The sequence below is a fragment of the Onychomys torridus genome, chromosome 13, assembly GCF_903995425.1.
Source record: "Onychomys torridus chromosome 13, mOncTor1.1, whole genome shotgun sequence".
NCBI lineage: Eukaryota > Metazoa > Chordata > Mammalia > Rodentia > Cricetidae > Onychomys > Onychomys torridus.
Window position 1 is genome coordinate 20564025 of NC_050455.1, and position 17518 is coordinate 20581542.

Below are 17518 nucleotides of genomic sequence, written 5' to 3' on the forward strand. Positions count from 1 at the left end.
GACTTACAGTCTTTATGAAATCTTAATTTTTGTCTTTTCTTTCCTTTTTTTGACATATCTTTTTAATGATGTATGCCGTAGAAGAGAAATGTGTAGTGTATTTGATTTTACTAGAATTTCAGGATGAAGAAAATTATAAATTATGTGGGTTGAGAAAAACTCAAAGGGATGTATTTCCAGTTATAACAGCAAAAGATCAATAACATCAACTTCTTGATCCTAAGAAAAGAATCCTAGTCTAAGTAATAAAATGACCCCCAAATAAAATATTCTGAAAAGCTGAGTTTTATTTCAACAGCTAGGAATTGACAACCTATATTTCCCCTGTATCTATATACAAGGAATGTGTCTTTTTCCTTTACAAGAATTTATGATTCCAGTATTATTTCAGTGGAGTGAATCTGCCAGGTAAATGTTAAGCTACAGGAAGTCAGGGTCCATGTCTGAATGATTCATTTCTCCAATCTCAGCACTTAGCCAGTTCCAGGAGCATTGTAAGCCAAAGGAGAGAAAGAGAGTGAGTGAGATACTTGTCCCTCAACCCTGCTGTTCCCTAATTTATGATAAAACTGCCCTCAATCCATGAAAATTGCTTTGACAGATTCCATTTTAGGCTTAGCTTTTCAGTTTTCTCTCTTAACACTTGTCCATTATCATTCTTTCCAGTGGTTGCTTTCTGAGCTTGGGTTTAAACAAACTAATTTCCACACGGGTAAAATGGGTGAATGGGAGATTTTATTTTACACAATGAACCATTGTAAGACAAATAACAGCAATACTTCCAATGACAGCTTCTTGAACTATTTTTTGGAAAATGAGACGGGGAATTTAATAATACAAACAGAACATTTTGTTTGCAGATGCTATATCCCTGCAGATAGATGGCTACTATACAGGTGTAGCAATCCTAAGAGGAATTCATCGAGAGAATCAAAGGGTCCTTTCTTGGGCATATGCATCACCAAGTTCATAGTGTTGCTGCCTTCCCACAACAGAAACCACATTCTTTCATCAAAGTAAATACTGTGATAATTCCTTAAAAGTGTATGGCAGGCTGAGCGCTGTGAATATGGGGACATGTGATTTTCCATCCTTTAATGACCCATCAGTTTATATTATCAGCAATTTCTCTAATGCTCATCTATAGAGGACTCAAGAAGAAATACCAAGACTCTTCCACTTAAGAGAAGACTAGGACTTAATCTTTTGCTTTGAACTATTCCAGCCTCTTCATTATTTACAGATTTGTGAAACTCAAACAACCAGAGTTATCAGGTAACTGCAGATCCCCTAAGCCTTTTATCATCCCAGCTACAAGTTTGCATATTTTCTTTATAACCAGACAGCATACGAAATGAAGTTACTCTTTACAGGAAAATGAGGCAATTGGAATGTTAATTTTATTTGGTAATATATTGTAAAATCTAAATAGCATTATCCAGCTGATTGACAAAATCTATCCAGCTGTTAAAGGCAAAATAAAACTATCTCAAGACCCACAGTTATAGAAGTCTAATTTTTGCCTCCAGGTAGATATTGAGAGGTGGGGGGAAGGGAAGGAGAGGAACAATTGCCTGGTTGATAAAATCTAGTATCATGTCATGCTTTCTCTCTTCTTCTTCAGCGAGCCTTTCATCTTCTTCCATAGGCTGTCCTTCCTCTTTAATTTCTTTTCCATGGAGGACAGCATGGATTCCTTCCTGCGAATTTCTCTCACTAAGGCTTGAAAAGCATCATCAATACCAAATCGGAGGGCTGCAGAGGTCTCAAAGAAGGCACAGTTGTATTCTCGAGCAAGATTCGTGCCTTCTTCTGTAGAGACCTAGGGAACGAAATAAACAAACAATATTAAAAGGAGAAGGAAAGAAAGGCTTTTCTTCAAAATATATGTTCTTCTTACTCTGGCCTCTGGGTTTCAGCCTTATGAACAAGGGTAAAATGTGAAATTTTATTGTGAAAAAGTTCTAGAAATTTCTGAATTTGAAGGATAAATGAGAAATCTGAATCCCACACAGGATAAGTGAGTATAACTGAAAGCCAGTTCTTCAGTTATCAAAACCTGCATGATAGCTCAGTGGTCAACAGCACAGGGGTAGGTGAATTCCATTTTAAGTCACAGCTTAAGTGCTTTTTAATTCTGCAAGCATAGGTAACCATTGATCATTTGGTGTCATCTTCCTCTTCTTTCACACCAAAGAGCAGCGCCAACACCACAGACAGTCTGCTAGGCTCTTGCCATCATCTATAGAGTGAATGTGCTGGGGATATTTCAAGCTCTAAAATGTTGATTCTTACATAACTCATCTAACAGTGCATGATGGACTTTCAAAAGCAACATTCTGATGAAGGAATCAGTAAGAAAAACACTATTACTATGATAAATCATCCTTTCTCCAGCTTAAAGCTTTACACATCATCTGTGGTGTTTAACATGCTATGAGTTGTACTATTGCACTAAATGTTCTAGAAACTATAAATGGGCTGAAGTCAGACACTTTGCCTCCTTTATCACCCCTTGAGTGTCTATTACAGCTCCTGGAGGAAAACATACCGCAGGATGTAGTAGAAGAGGTTAGAAAGCGATCCACCAAATTATTCAAGGTTTGAAAAGTATTAATAGACGTGTGAACATAAATTATGCAGCTATGTTTAAACACTAGATTATTGCACTATAGCTGGTTCTAGAATTCCTGCTCAACATTTAGATCTTCCATAAAGCCTTTCAGATTACAGTCTGTGGCCCTAGTAACAAGCTTGGGATGGCTGAGAGTTCCTCCAAGACAGCCCATGTTAGACTTGTGGCATAACAACAGAATAAACAAAGCTTCTCTATCGAGTTCCGGCTGCAGTCTGTTCCTACACTGCCACTCTGATAGAGAACAGGCACTCCATAGGAGGAGATAACTTTGCCTACATCCCAATGGTCAAAAAAAGTGAGAAAATAAAAGTCATCAAGTTAGGTTGTATGGTCAGCTTACACCGAGGCATGACAAGATGGAGAGGGGGCTATTGAAAAACTCCATATAATAAATTCATAAAAATTAAGATAATAAACTGACACAGTGCCATAAGTCTCCAATAAAAGTTCAATCTGGTTTTGTTTTGTTTGCTTTCTTGCTGTTTTGCTATTGTTGTTGTTGTTTAAGGTTGGGAAACAACTTTATTAAGCCTTAAGAAGCTCTGCATGTAATTAAACTATAGTCCAGGTTTAGACACTATCTAATAATAGTTCAATTCCAAAATAAAGTTATAGGTGAAACCATGAAGTTTCCTAACACGTGGTTTTAATACATGGCACTAATTTCCTAAAAGTCTGAAGAAGCAATATTTACAGGTAGAAGTACTTCTGAAAATTTTGTCATCAGGTGTGTTAGTGTGCATGTGTGTGTGTGTGTGTGTGTGTGTGTATGTATGTGTGTGTGTGGTGTGTGTCTAGAATCAAAGATATGTGAATAGGAAATGAAGGTTTTATGCTTGAACAGCAGAAATAGAATACTGAATGCTGAGACTTGGCTTTACAACTGTTTGTCAAAGTATAAGATTTGGAAAAGGAAGGTGTTGCTTGTTTTAAAATCTGAATTTTTTTCTTAGGACTGACGTCAAAATTGTAACTGCCACAGAGGAGAAGTCAGGGAGCATCCTCTACTTTGATTGTTCATCTGGGTCACAACATCCAGTATCCCAGAGATAGCAAGCACTACAATAAGAAGGAAGTTATATAGTCTATCATGAAGGACAATTAGCTGTTGCTTAATTATGCCTATTGGCCTGATCACCAGGTGTGAACTTATGGGAGTTCACAAAGGTTTCCTAGTGAGATCTGAGCTTGCTTTACCCAGAAGTGCTGCATAAGGAGATGGATTGACCATGCACATGGTTAACAGGTGTTTGGAAGTGTCTGCACTTCGCTCTGCTGGGGCTGGGGAGTTCTTTTGCTCCACCCCTTGACATTTCTATAAATATCCCTTTAGAAGAAACAGAAAGGGCTAGTGGGTTTTGACCCAGGCGCTCTTGAGGCTGTCCTGTGTTTCTATCTGTCTCTCTCCTGTCTATATTTCTATCTAAATATGTCTCACTTATCCCTACTCAGGTGTACCCTAGGAGAAAAAGAGAGGGTGGGTCCCCCACATGAACTAAGCCTTCACCACACAAAGGTGTTCCTGTAATGGTTCGTCATAAACCCAGCATTCTTCATCTTCATGGAAAAGCCCCATCTTCACTGAATTCCCCTTTTCTTCCTTTCATGGGTTTCTGGACTTTGGTTTTCTTCAAGCTTGAGTTTTGCTCCAGTTACTACATAAGTGGTTTTGATTTTCAATTTGACATCCCTCCAGAAGCAGTAGGACTCCTAACCATCCTGACTCCAACTGTCTCACTTTTGTCTTGATGACAGGCACTTCTTGGTGTGTGCAAAATAGATATGTGGTGTCCTTCTATTGTGCTTCAGTTGATCAAAAAGACATCATGTCATTCGGAGAAAATAATCTTTTTAGTAATTCATGCTTCTTGCCTCCATAGAAAGATTTAGTGTGGAAGATGAAGTTTACACGATAACCTGTTTAGGAGTAATTAACATTGCATTCTCCTCTAATTCCTCTTAGGGTCCTGTCAGGATAGACTTTCCATAGCCTTTGAGGAATGTGAGAATGTAATGGTCACCATAGTCTAGACATGAGACACAGGGCTGATTTAGTCCAGATCTGAGCATTGAATTGTATCTTCCTGTTAAAACACTAAACATAAAAGACTGGGGTGATAGATGATGGGAAACTTGCTCATTTAAAAATGTTACACTGTTTCAAGAAACCCAGGAAACTTCCCCTTTGGTAGCTAACTCTGTTTTCTTTAGTATCATTGGGAAACTTCCAGTGGAAAGATCTCACGCAAAATCTCACGCAAAATAGGATTGAATGGCTTTGGGCCACCTGTCCCTTTTCCTCCTGAGCGTTCTCTCTCCCTACCATTTCACAACCTGAACCATTGAATCCCTGGGATCCTTGAGACCCGGATGTACGAAACATCTGCATACATTTCTAAAAGGTATTTTCTTTAAAGAGAAAGTATTGGAGGAACATCTTCCTAAGGTCCACTCAGAGCCTAGCTTGTACATGATAAGTCCTTGTGTTTCCCCACTGACCCCACTTATGCATTTTCATTTCTGTTGTCGTGTGAATAAAAAAAAAAATCATCATCATTTGTTCTTTTGGGCATGGAGGAATTCAGTGATTCTGAGTCGTCTGGGTGCTGTAAGGCTATTTCCTGAACTGCCATACGTGAAGATGAAGGCAGACCCAGAAGAAGCTATTAAGAACTTTGAGGATGAGCCACTTTGGTGGAATTCACCAGCATCAGAGAATGTATCTTTACTGCTAGAGTAAGAGAACTCTGGGACTGTCTTTGGGCACAAGGTGACTTGGCTGAGAGGAGTTAGGCTGCTGCTAGGTGGTGACTTCCCACTACTTGATGTAGCTAACACAGCTCCAACAAGTAGGGAAGGTGGATGCTGCTCTGACTCATATGACTAAGCAGGTTCTAAAGGTAAGAGTCTGAGAAGGCATTGTGCTAACCCCAGGTTTCCGTGGACTAGGTATGTACTTAGGAGCATAAGTACATCTATAGGATTAATAGCACTTACAATTCCACCACATGCTGCTTCGCATTACTCTGGTCCTGAGCAACCTGCAGCCACAGAAAGCTGAGTTTCATTGACTCTAGGATGCTGCTACTTGCTGTGTCCTTAAGGGTTTTCACATTCTTTCTCTGTTTGTCATCTTTACAATTTGCAATTTGGCATCAAAAATCTATCAGAATTTTAGATAATGTTTAGACAGCCATGCCGAAATGGACAGGGGGAAAGCCCAGAAGGCTTCAACTCATGAATTTGAAAAGAGAGCAAGGGAAGGGAAGGAGGAAATGATGCAAGTATACTTTCAAAAATTTCCACAATTATTTTAAAAAATTAAAGAAGATTTTTACAAAAAAGTAATAAGTAATCATAAGACTCTATAAGCTTCTTATCAAAATCTTGGACACTAAGAACAAGACCTGATTCCAAATGTCTTTAAGCTGCCTGCAGGAGAGCCCCTCTCGCCACCCCTTACACACAGGACAGCCCCTCTCCTCACCCCTTACACACAGGACAGCCCCTCTCCCCACCCCTTACACACAGGACAGCCCCTCTCCCCACCCCTTACACACAGGACAGCCCCTCTCCTCACCCCTTACACACAGGACAGCCCCTCTCCACACCCCTTACACACAGGAGAGTTCCTTTCCTCTATTTGTCTTCTTCAGGCATATACTACAGGCAACGGTGCAGTACCTGGGATACTTGCTCCCTCTGTTTTCATTTCTTTCTTTTTTTATATATAAAATTTATTATTTAAAAACAGCATACCAATTAACAAAACATCACACACCAAAATTAACTAGACTCAAAGTGTATACAAGTCAACAATCTCCTGCATGTGATTGAGATTGCATTGAATACATTGCAATGAATGAGATTTAAATTTATAGAAAAAAGTTGATATGACATAAACATCAGATAAAGTGGACACTATATAAAAGAATATTACTAGACTATAAGGGAAATGTGTTTTTGTTTTGTTTTGTTTCTTATTTTTTGGTTTTCAAGACAGGGAGGGAAATGTTTTGTAATGATAAAAATCAATCCACTAAAAAGATAATATATGTATAAACTTGTTTCAACTTAAAAAAAAAACCTTCAATTTATAAGAAGAAAGAGCTGACATTACTAAAATCCACAATGTTACTTGAGATTCAGCTCTTGGCAGGTGAAACAACAAGACAGAAAATGGCTGTAAGAATATAGATTTGAGCAAAGCAAGGAAAATAGTTGATATCACTTTCAAGTATTTGAGGCTATATCTGATGCCACAAATAGTTGTATTATTTTCAAGTAAACATCAGATTCCATGTTAAACCAGATCTGAAAATACTGCAATAAATAAACAACGCAGCATATTCCCAAACAAATGGAACTGAGCTAGAAATAAATAGAAAGGATAACTAAGAAGTCTCCAAGTATTTGTGAAAAAATATATCTCCATGTAGGTAAAAGTGAAATTACATTAAAATTACAGAATATTTGTTACTAAATTAAGAAATGAAATGTTGCATATGCAAATTTGTAGGATTATCTACATCTATGGTCATATGATATACATATCAGTGTATTCGTGCTTTGGAGAAATATAAACAGGTGAGTGTAATGATTGAAGTATTTACTCAACAAATTATCTCCATAGGACATGCTTTAAGCACAGGACGTATAGTAGAACACTGAACAGTGACCAAGAACCTAGATGAAGTTCAGCATGTAATGAGGGTTGTGATGTGTTCTTGGGGTGGCATTCCAAGTGAGTGATGAGTTGGAAGTGCTGTCCTTGGTGCCCTGATACAAAATTCACTGTGAATAATTTAATATTTTTATTAATTCCTTGAGAATATTTTTGAATAAAATGTGTGGGAGTTAGTAGTTATTTCTACTACTAACAAATAAAGGCAATTTTGGCAGGGAAGAGTCAAAATCTAATAGAAAAGTCTGTAGTTTAAATTGATACTTTTTATATCCTTAAATTTATGTTTATGTATATATGGGTTAACAACATATTTTCATAAATACATTTTCTATATAAGTAGATTTATGAGATGTTTTGTAATTATAAAAATAACAAGAAAACAAATACAAATCTCAAAATTCATTTACAAGTCAAATGTAAATAAATACCTCACCCACCAAAATAAACCATACCCCAAAACCTGAACAACCAGAAGAATTTCTGTTTAGTTAAAACAAAGTTTTAAGCTTTTGGTTGCAACAGGCCTTCTTTAGGGCCACTAACCAGTTCTGAAATCATGGCACAGAGACTTATTATTGATTATAAATGCTCAGCCTTATCTTATGCTCATTTCACTAGCTCTTACAGCTTAATTTAACTTTTTTTTCTTCATCTATGTGTGTGTGTGTCTGGCAACTGCCAGTCATCTCCTTTTTTTCTTCCTCATTCTCTCTTCTCTCCTTCTCTCCTCTCTACTTATTCTCTCTGCGCAGCAGCCCTACCTATCCTTCTACTGCCTAGCTATTGTCTGTTCAGCCTTTTATTAGACCAATGCAGCACAAACAAATGTAACAATCTTTGCCTAGTTAAATATTCCACAACCTTCAGTATTGAGTATATTTTATTTATTTACAAATTTATAATAAAGTTTTTTCTCCTTTCTTATTTATTATATTTGTGTTTTAATTTTACACATCAGCCATGGGTTCTCCTGTCCTCCCCCTCCTGTCCCCCCCCCCCACTTTCCCCAAGCTCCTCCCCTCCATTCCCATCTCCTCCAGGGCCAAGACTCCCCTGGGGATGCAATTCAACCTGGTAGATTCAGTACAGGCAGGTCCAATCCCCTCCTTCCAGGCTGAGCAAAGTGTCCCTGTGTAAGTCCAAGGTTCCAAACAGCCAGCTCATGCACTAAGGATAGGTGCGGGTCCCACTGCCTGGGTGCCTCCCAAACAGTTCAAGCTATTCAATTGTCTCACATATCCAGAGGGCCTGATCCAGTTGGGGGCTCCACAGCCTTTGGTTCATAATTTATGTGCTTCCATTTGTTTGGCTATTTGTCCCTGTGCTTTTCCAATCTTGGTCTCAACAATTCACACTCTTACAGTCCCTCCTCTTTCTCAACAATTGGACTCCTGGACCTCCACCTGGGGCCTGGCTGAGGATCTCTGTATCCTCTTCCATCAGTTATTGGATGAGAGTTCCAGCATGACAGTTAGGGTGTTTGGCCATCTGATCCCCAGACTAGGTCAGATCAGGCTTTCTCTCGACTATTGCCAGCAGTCTACAGTGGATGTATCATTGTAGATTTCTGGGGATCTCTATAGCACTTTGCTTCTTCCTGATCTTATGTGGTCTTCATTTATCATGGTCTGTTATTCCTTGTTCTCCCTTTCTGTTCTTGATCCAGCTGGGATCTCCTGCTCCCCTAAGCTTTCTTTCCCTCAAACCTTGCCCTTCATTACTCCCACTGTCGTCCAGGTTGTTCATGTAGATCTCATCCATTTCTCTGTCATTGGGCGATCCCTGTGTCTTTCCTAGGGTCCCATTTTCTAGTTAGTATCCCTGGAGTTGTGTAGCAGTCTAGTCATCTTTGTTTTACATCTAGCATCTGATACAGCTTATAAACACCTTCAGCAACATAGCAGGATATAAGATCAACTCAAAAAAATCAGTAGCCCTCCTATATACAGTAGACAAACAGGCTGAGAAGGAAATCAGAGATACATCACCCTTTACAATAGTCACAAATGATATAAAATACCTCGGGGTTACTCTAACTAAGCATGTGAAGGACATACATGACAAGAACTTTAAGTCCCTGAAAAAAGAAATTGAAGAAGTCAGAAAATGGAAAGACCTCCCATGCTCATGAATAAGCAGGATTAACAGTAAAAATGGTGATCTTACCAAAAGCAATCTACAGATTCAATGCAATCCCCATCAAATTACCAACACAATTCTTCACAGACCTGGAAAGAGTAATACTCAACTTCATATGGAAAAACAAAAAACCCAGGATGGCCAAAAGAATCCTGTACAATAAAGCAACCTCTGAAGGCATCACAATCCCCAACCTCAAGCTCTACTATAGAGCTACCATAATAAAAACAGCATGGTACTGGCATAAAAAGTGACATGTGGACCAATGGAATCGAATTGAAGACCCTGACATTAATCTGCACACCTATGAACATATAATTTTTGACAAAGAAGCCAAAACTGTACAATGGAAAAAAAGAAAGCATCTTCAACAAATGGTGCTGGCATAACTGGATGTCAATGTGTAGAAGGCTGCAAATAGATCCATATCTGTCACTGTGCACAAAACATAAATCCAAGTGGATCAAAGACCTCTGAACCTGATAGAAGAGAAAGTAGGAAGTACTCTTGAACACATTGGCACTGGAGATCACTTTCTAAATATAACACCAGTAGCACAGACATTGAGAGAAACAATCAATCAATGGTACTTGTTGAAACTGAGAAGCTTTTGTAGAGCAAAGGACATGGTCAACAAGACAAAGCGACAGCCTACAAAGTGGGAAAAGGTCTTCACCAACCCCACATCTGACAGAGGGCTGATATCCAGAATATATAAAGAACTCAAGAAATTAGACATCAAAATGCCCAACAGTCCAATTAAGAAATGGGCTATAGAACTAAACAGAGAATTCTCCACAGAGGAAGCTGAAATGGCTGAAAGACATTTAAGGAATTACTCAACATCACTAATTATCCAGGAAATGCAAATCAAAACGATTCTGAGATAACACCTTATACCTGTCAGAATGGCTAAGATCAAAAACACAGAAGACAGCTTATACTGGAGAGGATGTGGAGCAAGGGGAACTCTCCTCCACTGCTGGTGGGAATGTAAGCTTGTACAGCCAATTTGGAAATCAATATGGTGCTTTCTTAGAAAATTGGGAATCCATCTCTCCCAAGACCCAGCTATAGCACTCTTGGGCATATACCCAAGGAATGCTCAATCATACCCCAAGGGCATTTGCTCAACTATGTTCATATTAGCATTGTTTGTAATAGCCAGAACCTGGAAACAGCCTAGATGCCCTTCAACTGAAGAATGGATAAAGAAAATATGGTACATATACACAATGTGGTACTACTCAGCAGAGAAAAACAATGACATCATGAGGTTTGCAGGCAAATTGATGGATCTAGAAAAAAATCATCCTGAGTGAGGTAACTCAGACTCAGAAAGACAAACATGGTATGTACTCACTCATAGTAGGATACCAAATTTATAATAAAGTTAAAAAATTTTTAAGTCTATGGCAAAACTCAAGTTCATCTAAAATAAAACAAATAACACATTCCACATGCATGTTCTTGTTAGACTCAGACACAGCAAAATAGCACCATAAATGGGAATGCATGTTTGTATAGACTGAAGTAAACTCAAACTTTCACATTTTTACCACTCAGCCAGTGATGAAGGAATGGTATATCTTCCACTTACAAACAAGCATTCACCTTTTGGTTAGTTACTAGAATATGAATTCTGAGTGATCTAATTGAGTCTCACAGTAATTTCCACATTTGTAGTAAAATCTAAGTGGAAATGAAACACTAACATATGAATCTTTTCTTATACATCTTTTCAAAATTCCAATTAGATCAGTGACCTGAAGAGCTCACTTTTACAAAAAGGAAATTAAAGTGAAGACATACTTGGGAAAAATGTCCATGTTACAGCCATGTTCTTTCATCAAAATTATAAAACCACATATCCATCATCCTTACCTTAAAGCTTTAAATTTATGTATTAAAAATGTATTGGGGAACTTATTCCCAAACATACCTGAAGAAAAATTCCATCAATTATTGGGGTTCTATAGTTAGTAATTATTGGCAGTTCGAAGAAAGTAATTATGGCCACAGTGTTACTAGAAATAACACTTAGGGAACTTGCCATTTGGTAATTTTGGTCAGCTTTGGTCAGAACCCAAGAATAGACAAGTAACAGCTTCCCTGTTTAGATCCAAAGAACTAAGCAGCACTTTCCTGATATATCATCTGCTAGAAGAAAGAATATTTTGTCTTACAATTAAATTTTCAGAAAACACAGCACTGGCAAGGGGGATGAATGTTGTGTTTTGAGTGCTGGGGGCAAGACTTGGTGAACTAGTGTGACAAGGAATAACCCTTCAGTCACAAAGAAAAGGTGTAAGAACTAATGTGCCACCAGGAAGCCTCGGGGAGATGGCCAGGGTAATAAAAGAGAAAATTGTTTCATATAAGTAATAGAAGATTTCAAAAACCTAGGGGAGCCATGCTCCATCAGCTGGAGGAGGCCTTGGCACACAGCTGGGAGGAGGAGAGACCACTGCTGCACAGGGAGCAGAGCTGGTACCAGACTTGCCAGCTGCTGGTGCATGAGGGAACAGAGATCTGCTGACTCCAGGAGCTTCCCGGCTTTTTACATCTGTTCTACTTTTCACATTAGCTTAGTGAATGTAAAATAGAATGTAATAAATTGAATGATAGTGAAGGTTATTATGGTAATAGTAGCGCCTAGTAAGCTTTATAACTCTTAATAGCACAAAAGGAAACTGGTCCCAACTACTATGATTGCAAATGTTGAATGAGGAGAGGTCAGCAGAAGCGTGGCTCATTTTCTCCAAGCAGAAGTACTGCTGGCAAAGTGTCTCCTGGGTGAAGCCCGTCCCACAGGGTTACAATGGATACAATGCTTAGTGTATGGAGCGACATCTGGAAATATATATATAAAATCTATATATAATCATTATGTCTGTTTCCTCCACTTTCATCCACGGAGCTATTAAATTTCCCCTTACATCCTATATCATCAATGCATCAGGAATCCTACTTTTCTGAATAAGTAGGAACTAAAGCATTTTATGTTTTAGTTTGAAAACAAATCAGCCCCAAACTTAGATTTTCCCCTTTTCCTTTGTAACATTTAAGCTCCAAAAATTTATTTCACCTTAAATGTATTACCAATTTGACTATATGTGCTTATGTGCATCATGAGTGTGACTGGTGCCTGTGGAGACCAGAAGAGCATGTCACATCCCTTGGATCTAGAGTTACAGTTCATTGTGTGGCACTATGTGTGCTCAGAAACCCCAACCTAGGTTCTCTGAAAGAGCAGCAAGTGCTTTTAAGTGCTGAGCCATGACAGCAGCCCTTCATTTTTAAATAATCTGAGTGGCCTTGTAGGTTTTCATGACCAGTTCCAAAGAAAATGATTTGGATAAATTTAGCCTGATTTATTTATTTTATTTTATCTGAGGTCTTTGATATATTCTACTCCATCCAAACCACCTTGCTTTTATTCTTCCTCAAAACTTGATATTCACAAGAGAAGCAAATGTCCCCACATATTGGTTGGTTTTGTTGTTGTTGTTGTTGTTGTTGTTGTTGTTGTTGTTGTTGTTCCTAAGTGTCTTTGAAGGTAGACTTGGTTCCAGGACCTGCATAGAAACTAAAATCTTAGGATGCTCAAGTTCATTTTTAGGAAATAGTTATGTTTAATGGTCTACTTGTTCAGAATAGGTGTGCTTTTCTTTCTCCTCTATTTTGGATACTCAATTTCTTGAATCTGTTGATGAAGAGCCAATAGGCACAGAAGTGGCTTTTACTTATCAACCAAGTGTTATTCTCAAGCATGCTGAGCCACAAGCATGCAGCTGGCAGAAGTCCATTAAATATTTACTCCTGATGATGGCAGTGATGACACCCATAAGCTGTTGCTAGTGACTCATGGTCAACTCTGATGAGTCCATCAAACTGTAGTTCCAAAGGCCAAGATGTGATTTCCAAATGATTGTTTTTATTGAAGTATAAACATTAGCATACTGACAAAGTCTCTCCCCAGTGGGTGAAGAGGTAAAGATTCCAGAGCCCAGCTATCAGGACCTGGAGCCCCACAACTGAGAGTTCTTGGAAAGTTACTTCAGCTTTCTGTGTTTCTGTTTACTTATTTACGGAAACCTACTCATAGACGTGGTGAAAGAATCCAAGCAAGTATTTTAGGTAAGCACTTTGCAGGCTTGCTGGCATAGTATTCATACACATTAAATAGGGCTATAACTTTTCTGATATTTTTGAAGATGAGTAGAAATATTCTTCATCTTTGGGTTGCATTTTTACCCTGTGGAAAGTTTTTCTACTTCTCATCTTTGTTGCAGAATATTTGTTTTCACAGTTAAGATGTGTCTCTCTCCTAGGTGCCTTCTGATTGATTTAACAGAGAGCTAAATGGCCAACAGCTAGGCAGGAGAGAATAGTTGGAACTTCCAGACAGAGAGAAAGAGAGAGAGAGAGAGGCACCAGGAGGAGGAATGTAGGTTTGAGATTTCACCAGCAGACTCGGAACAAGTTGGATGAGCTGTACTGAGGAAAGGCAAAAGCCATGTGACAGAATGTAAATTAATAAAAGCAGGTTAAATTTAAGTTATAAGAGCTAGTGGGACAAGCCTATGCTAATGGCCAAGTTTTCATAATTCATAATTTCATAATTCATAGGTCTCTGGGTTAATATTTGGGGGCTGGCAATCCAAAGATAGTCTGACAAGAAAGCTTGCTACACACCATGACCAGCAAACCTACAAGAAGTGGTTCCTCAGCACAGCGGGTTTTACAGTCCCACCACTGTGCCCTCCTTTACTCCTAGCACAGATTCATCCAGGCCCAGAGTGACCCTCCTGCCTTCAGGTGTCTCAGGTGTCATTTCCTGTCTGTCATGGTCTCCTCTCAGCTTCTCTGTTGCCTGATTTCTTCATACCACCTACATGAACACCTTTTCTCAGGTATCTTCATGAGCATTCCTGAAATATCACACCACCCCACTGCCTCATTTCTTCTTGGGCACTTGGTTGCTTTCAGAGATAACTTTACATATTTATTAATATGCTTATTTTCTGTCTCTCTGTGATACATAGAAATGTAGCTAAAAGTTTTTCTGTGCCCACCTGGCTCCCAGGGCCTCGCCGTCCCAGGACCGCTCAGACCCAAATGAACACACAGAGGCTTATATTAATTACGAACTGTATGGCGTACTAGCTCAGGCTTCTCACCAGCTAGAGCTTACTTCTTAAATTAACCCATTTCTAGAAATCCATACTTTACCATGTGGCTGTGGCTTACTGGTATCTTTACATCTTGCTTCTCATAGCGACAACTGGCAGTGTCTCCTCTGTTCGGTCTTTCTCCTTCCTCCTCTCTAGTTAGAATGTCTCGCCTAACCCTATTCTGCCTCACCACTGCCCAAACAGCTTTTTTTTTTTTTTTTATCAACCAATCAGAGCAACATATTTTCACAGCACACAAAAAGACATTCCCTCATCATAGAAGCTTAGTTATTCCTGCAGGGTCTTTTTATTGTTGTCTTAGTCACCACTATACCTCATCCCAGCCTTGTGAATGACACTTATAAACAGGGCGTATTTACGTAATGACACCACTACTCCTAAGCTCTGTGACTGCAGCTAGGATCCCAACTGATATGGGCTGCTTGGAAAATTAAAAGGAACCTTATGATCACTACCACTGGCCCAGGGAACTGTGATGTCATTTTTACAAGTGTGTCCTCCAACTTCGTTTTAGTGGTTCTCAACTCTCTCTCTAAAAACAAGAAGTAGAGAGCCTCCATCTGGGACCTAAACTGAAACAGTAATTATCTAGATGGACGAGAGGGGAGAGGGTCAGGGAAAAGACTAACAATGGGGAATGAAGAAGTGAACATGGGACTTTCGTGGAGCACCAGGAAGGGAGTGAACAAGAACAGCACAAATGAGTGTGAGTGCCCAAGCTAGTCAGCACCTTCTGAAATATTTGGAACCCAACTGAGAAATTTTAAAAAGAATTCTTGTTAATTTTTGTGAATATACACTGTACAACAAGATGCAATGGGCTTTCTCTCTCCTGGTGCTCCAGAGTGGTATTGATTAAAGCAGGACATAATAAATTAAATGGGGTAGCCAGGGCTTCTGAGGCCCAGAATTGTAATGGCTCCAGGGTGAAGGTTTGGGACTGCTTTGTAAGGAGACATTTGAAGTCTCCAAGGCCTTGTGCTTTTCATTTAAAAGAACTGTGCAGAGCTGGGGGAAAGGTTGCCATGGCAGCCAACAGCTGCTACAAAGGGAGAGAAGTGAAGGTTAATGCTAAATATTTTGCTAACAGTGATGATGTCTAGCTTTTTCTTTGAAGTTTTCCTCTAAAGATTTAGAAAAGGTATTGTTAAAATTATAAATTAATAGACTTAGTATATGTACTCTATGTAGTTTTATATATATAGATATGTGTGTGTGTGTGTGTGTGTGTGTGTGTGTGTAGGTATGCATATACATTCATATTGCTATGATATTTCTTTCTACCATATAGATTAAATGTATACATTTAATAAATGAAAATGTACATTTGATACGTATTAAATCAATGGTTTGCCAAAACCTTCAGTGAATTAGTATGAATAGATCAGTTTTCCAAGCATTCCCAGAATTTATTCCTTAAGCATCAAAATATATTAATGGTTAATTTACTACATTAATAAATTTGTATTACACAAAATATAAAGAAGGAAATTATACTACTCATAACACATATAACTATTATAATTAAGTAATAAATTGTATGACTGTATAATGTCTACTCCCTGCAGAATATAAGAAAAGAGAGCAAGGAACACTGCCTTTCCTATAAAACCTCAGTACTTTGCAAATAGAACTGTGCAAAACAAGGATCTTTACTATCTCTTCCCTGAATAGATGAATAAGTGGACAGAAAGATGACCAAAGGTGAACCAACCTACTTTTATGACAGTGACTCCTGTGAATTAGAAAATTCAGAAGCTGCAATTGTATCTGAATTGATGAAGATTTTAAGTTATTTCCATTAAAATGTATATGCAATCAATTTCAAGCGTCACAAATATATATTCACATATAATTTTGTGACAGAAGACATGCCCTGCAAAAAATCCCTGGACATCATGAAAGAAACACGGGGTTACCATGTTTGCTTGAGTAGAGTCTACAGATCAAAGTGGCAGATGACTGTTATATGTTTAAAGGAAAGCTCTAGGATTCACAATTCTGTCACAGATTGTTCATACTCACTATTGGCCTATGTATCATTTGGGGTCATGTTTAGAAAAGGCATGCTGTGAAAGGGAGTATGAAATTGATCCAAGCTAGTTTGATGGAATCAATCTTGGAATGTATGGAAGATGGGAATGAGCTGCTGCTCATTCTGTGACCTTACACACACTTGAGAATATTTTGAATGAGCTATATATGCCTGTGCCTGCCGACACCACTATATATTTAAGGGTCAAGCTCAGCAGAGCCATCGATGCTCTTGTCAATCATTTTACTTGTAAGTAGCTGGAATTCTTTACTATGTCTCATTTAGGTTTTCAGAATCTGCACTTCTTGTCTTATATCTCTGACCTCATCCTCATTTTCAGCAGATCCTCACCCTAGTGAAGAAACAGAAGCATCCAAAACTGATAGCTCTAATACTGCAGACTGGCACCTGAAAATTCATCTGCATTATTATACATCTTGCCTTATGTCTTTCATTCAGCCTTGGAGAAAAGGAGGCTGCTGATTTCTGTCAAGTGGAGAACCTCCATCTGGGCTCCAAATTTCTTTGATATCTACTTTAGTTCTGCATCATTAGGTACCCTTCTGTGTTCAACATTTTCATTCCTGTCTCTGGTAGATTTACTGTACAATTAAAAAGAAAGACACATTTCATTTTAGTTCAGTTCTGGTTACTTTCATATACCCGTCATTCTATTCACCATCACATCCTGATTAATCAGAAAAGTATTTCTTTGAAGTTATAAGCAGAAAGGATGGGACTGGAAAAGTGATGGGGAAAAGAGTGCCCACTTTCAAAACAAAGTATGTTGCATTTTATACCATCTTTCCTCAGTCAGGTCT

At 38.5% G+C, this 17518-nt stretch overlaps 1 protein-coding gene and 1 pseudogene across 2 annotated transcripts in view; both read right to left on the reverse strand.

Annotated features, from left to right (window-relative positions):
- Positions 1-713: 713 nt before the first annotated feature.
- Rit2 (Ras like without CAAX 2) overlaps positions 714-17518 on the reverse strand; it is a 317425-nt gene continuing 300620 nt past the window's right edge. For both annotated transcript variants that reach the window (XM_036204820.1, XM_036204819.1), the window contains exon 5: positions 714-1822. In XM_036204820.1, the coding sequence (XP_036060713.1) occupies positions 1595-1822 (228 nt within the window). In that variant the 3' untranslated portion in view covers positions 714-1594. The remainder of the gene's footprint in view (positions 1823-17518) is intronic.
- Positions 4134-5784, reverse strand: LOC118594921 (annotated as a pseudogene).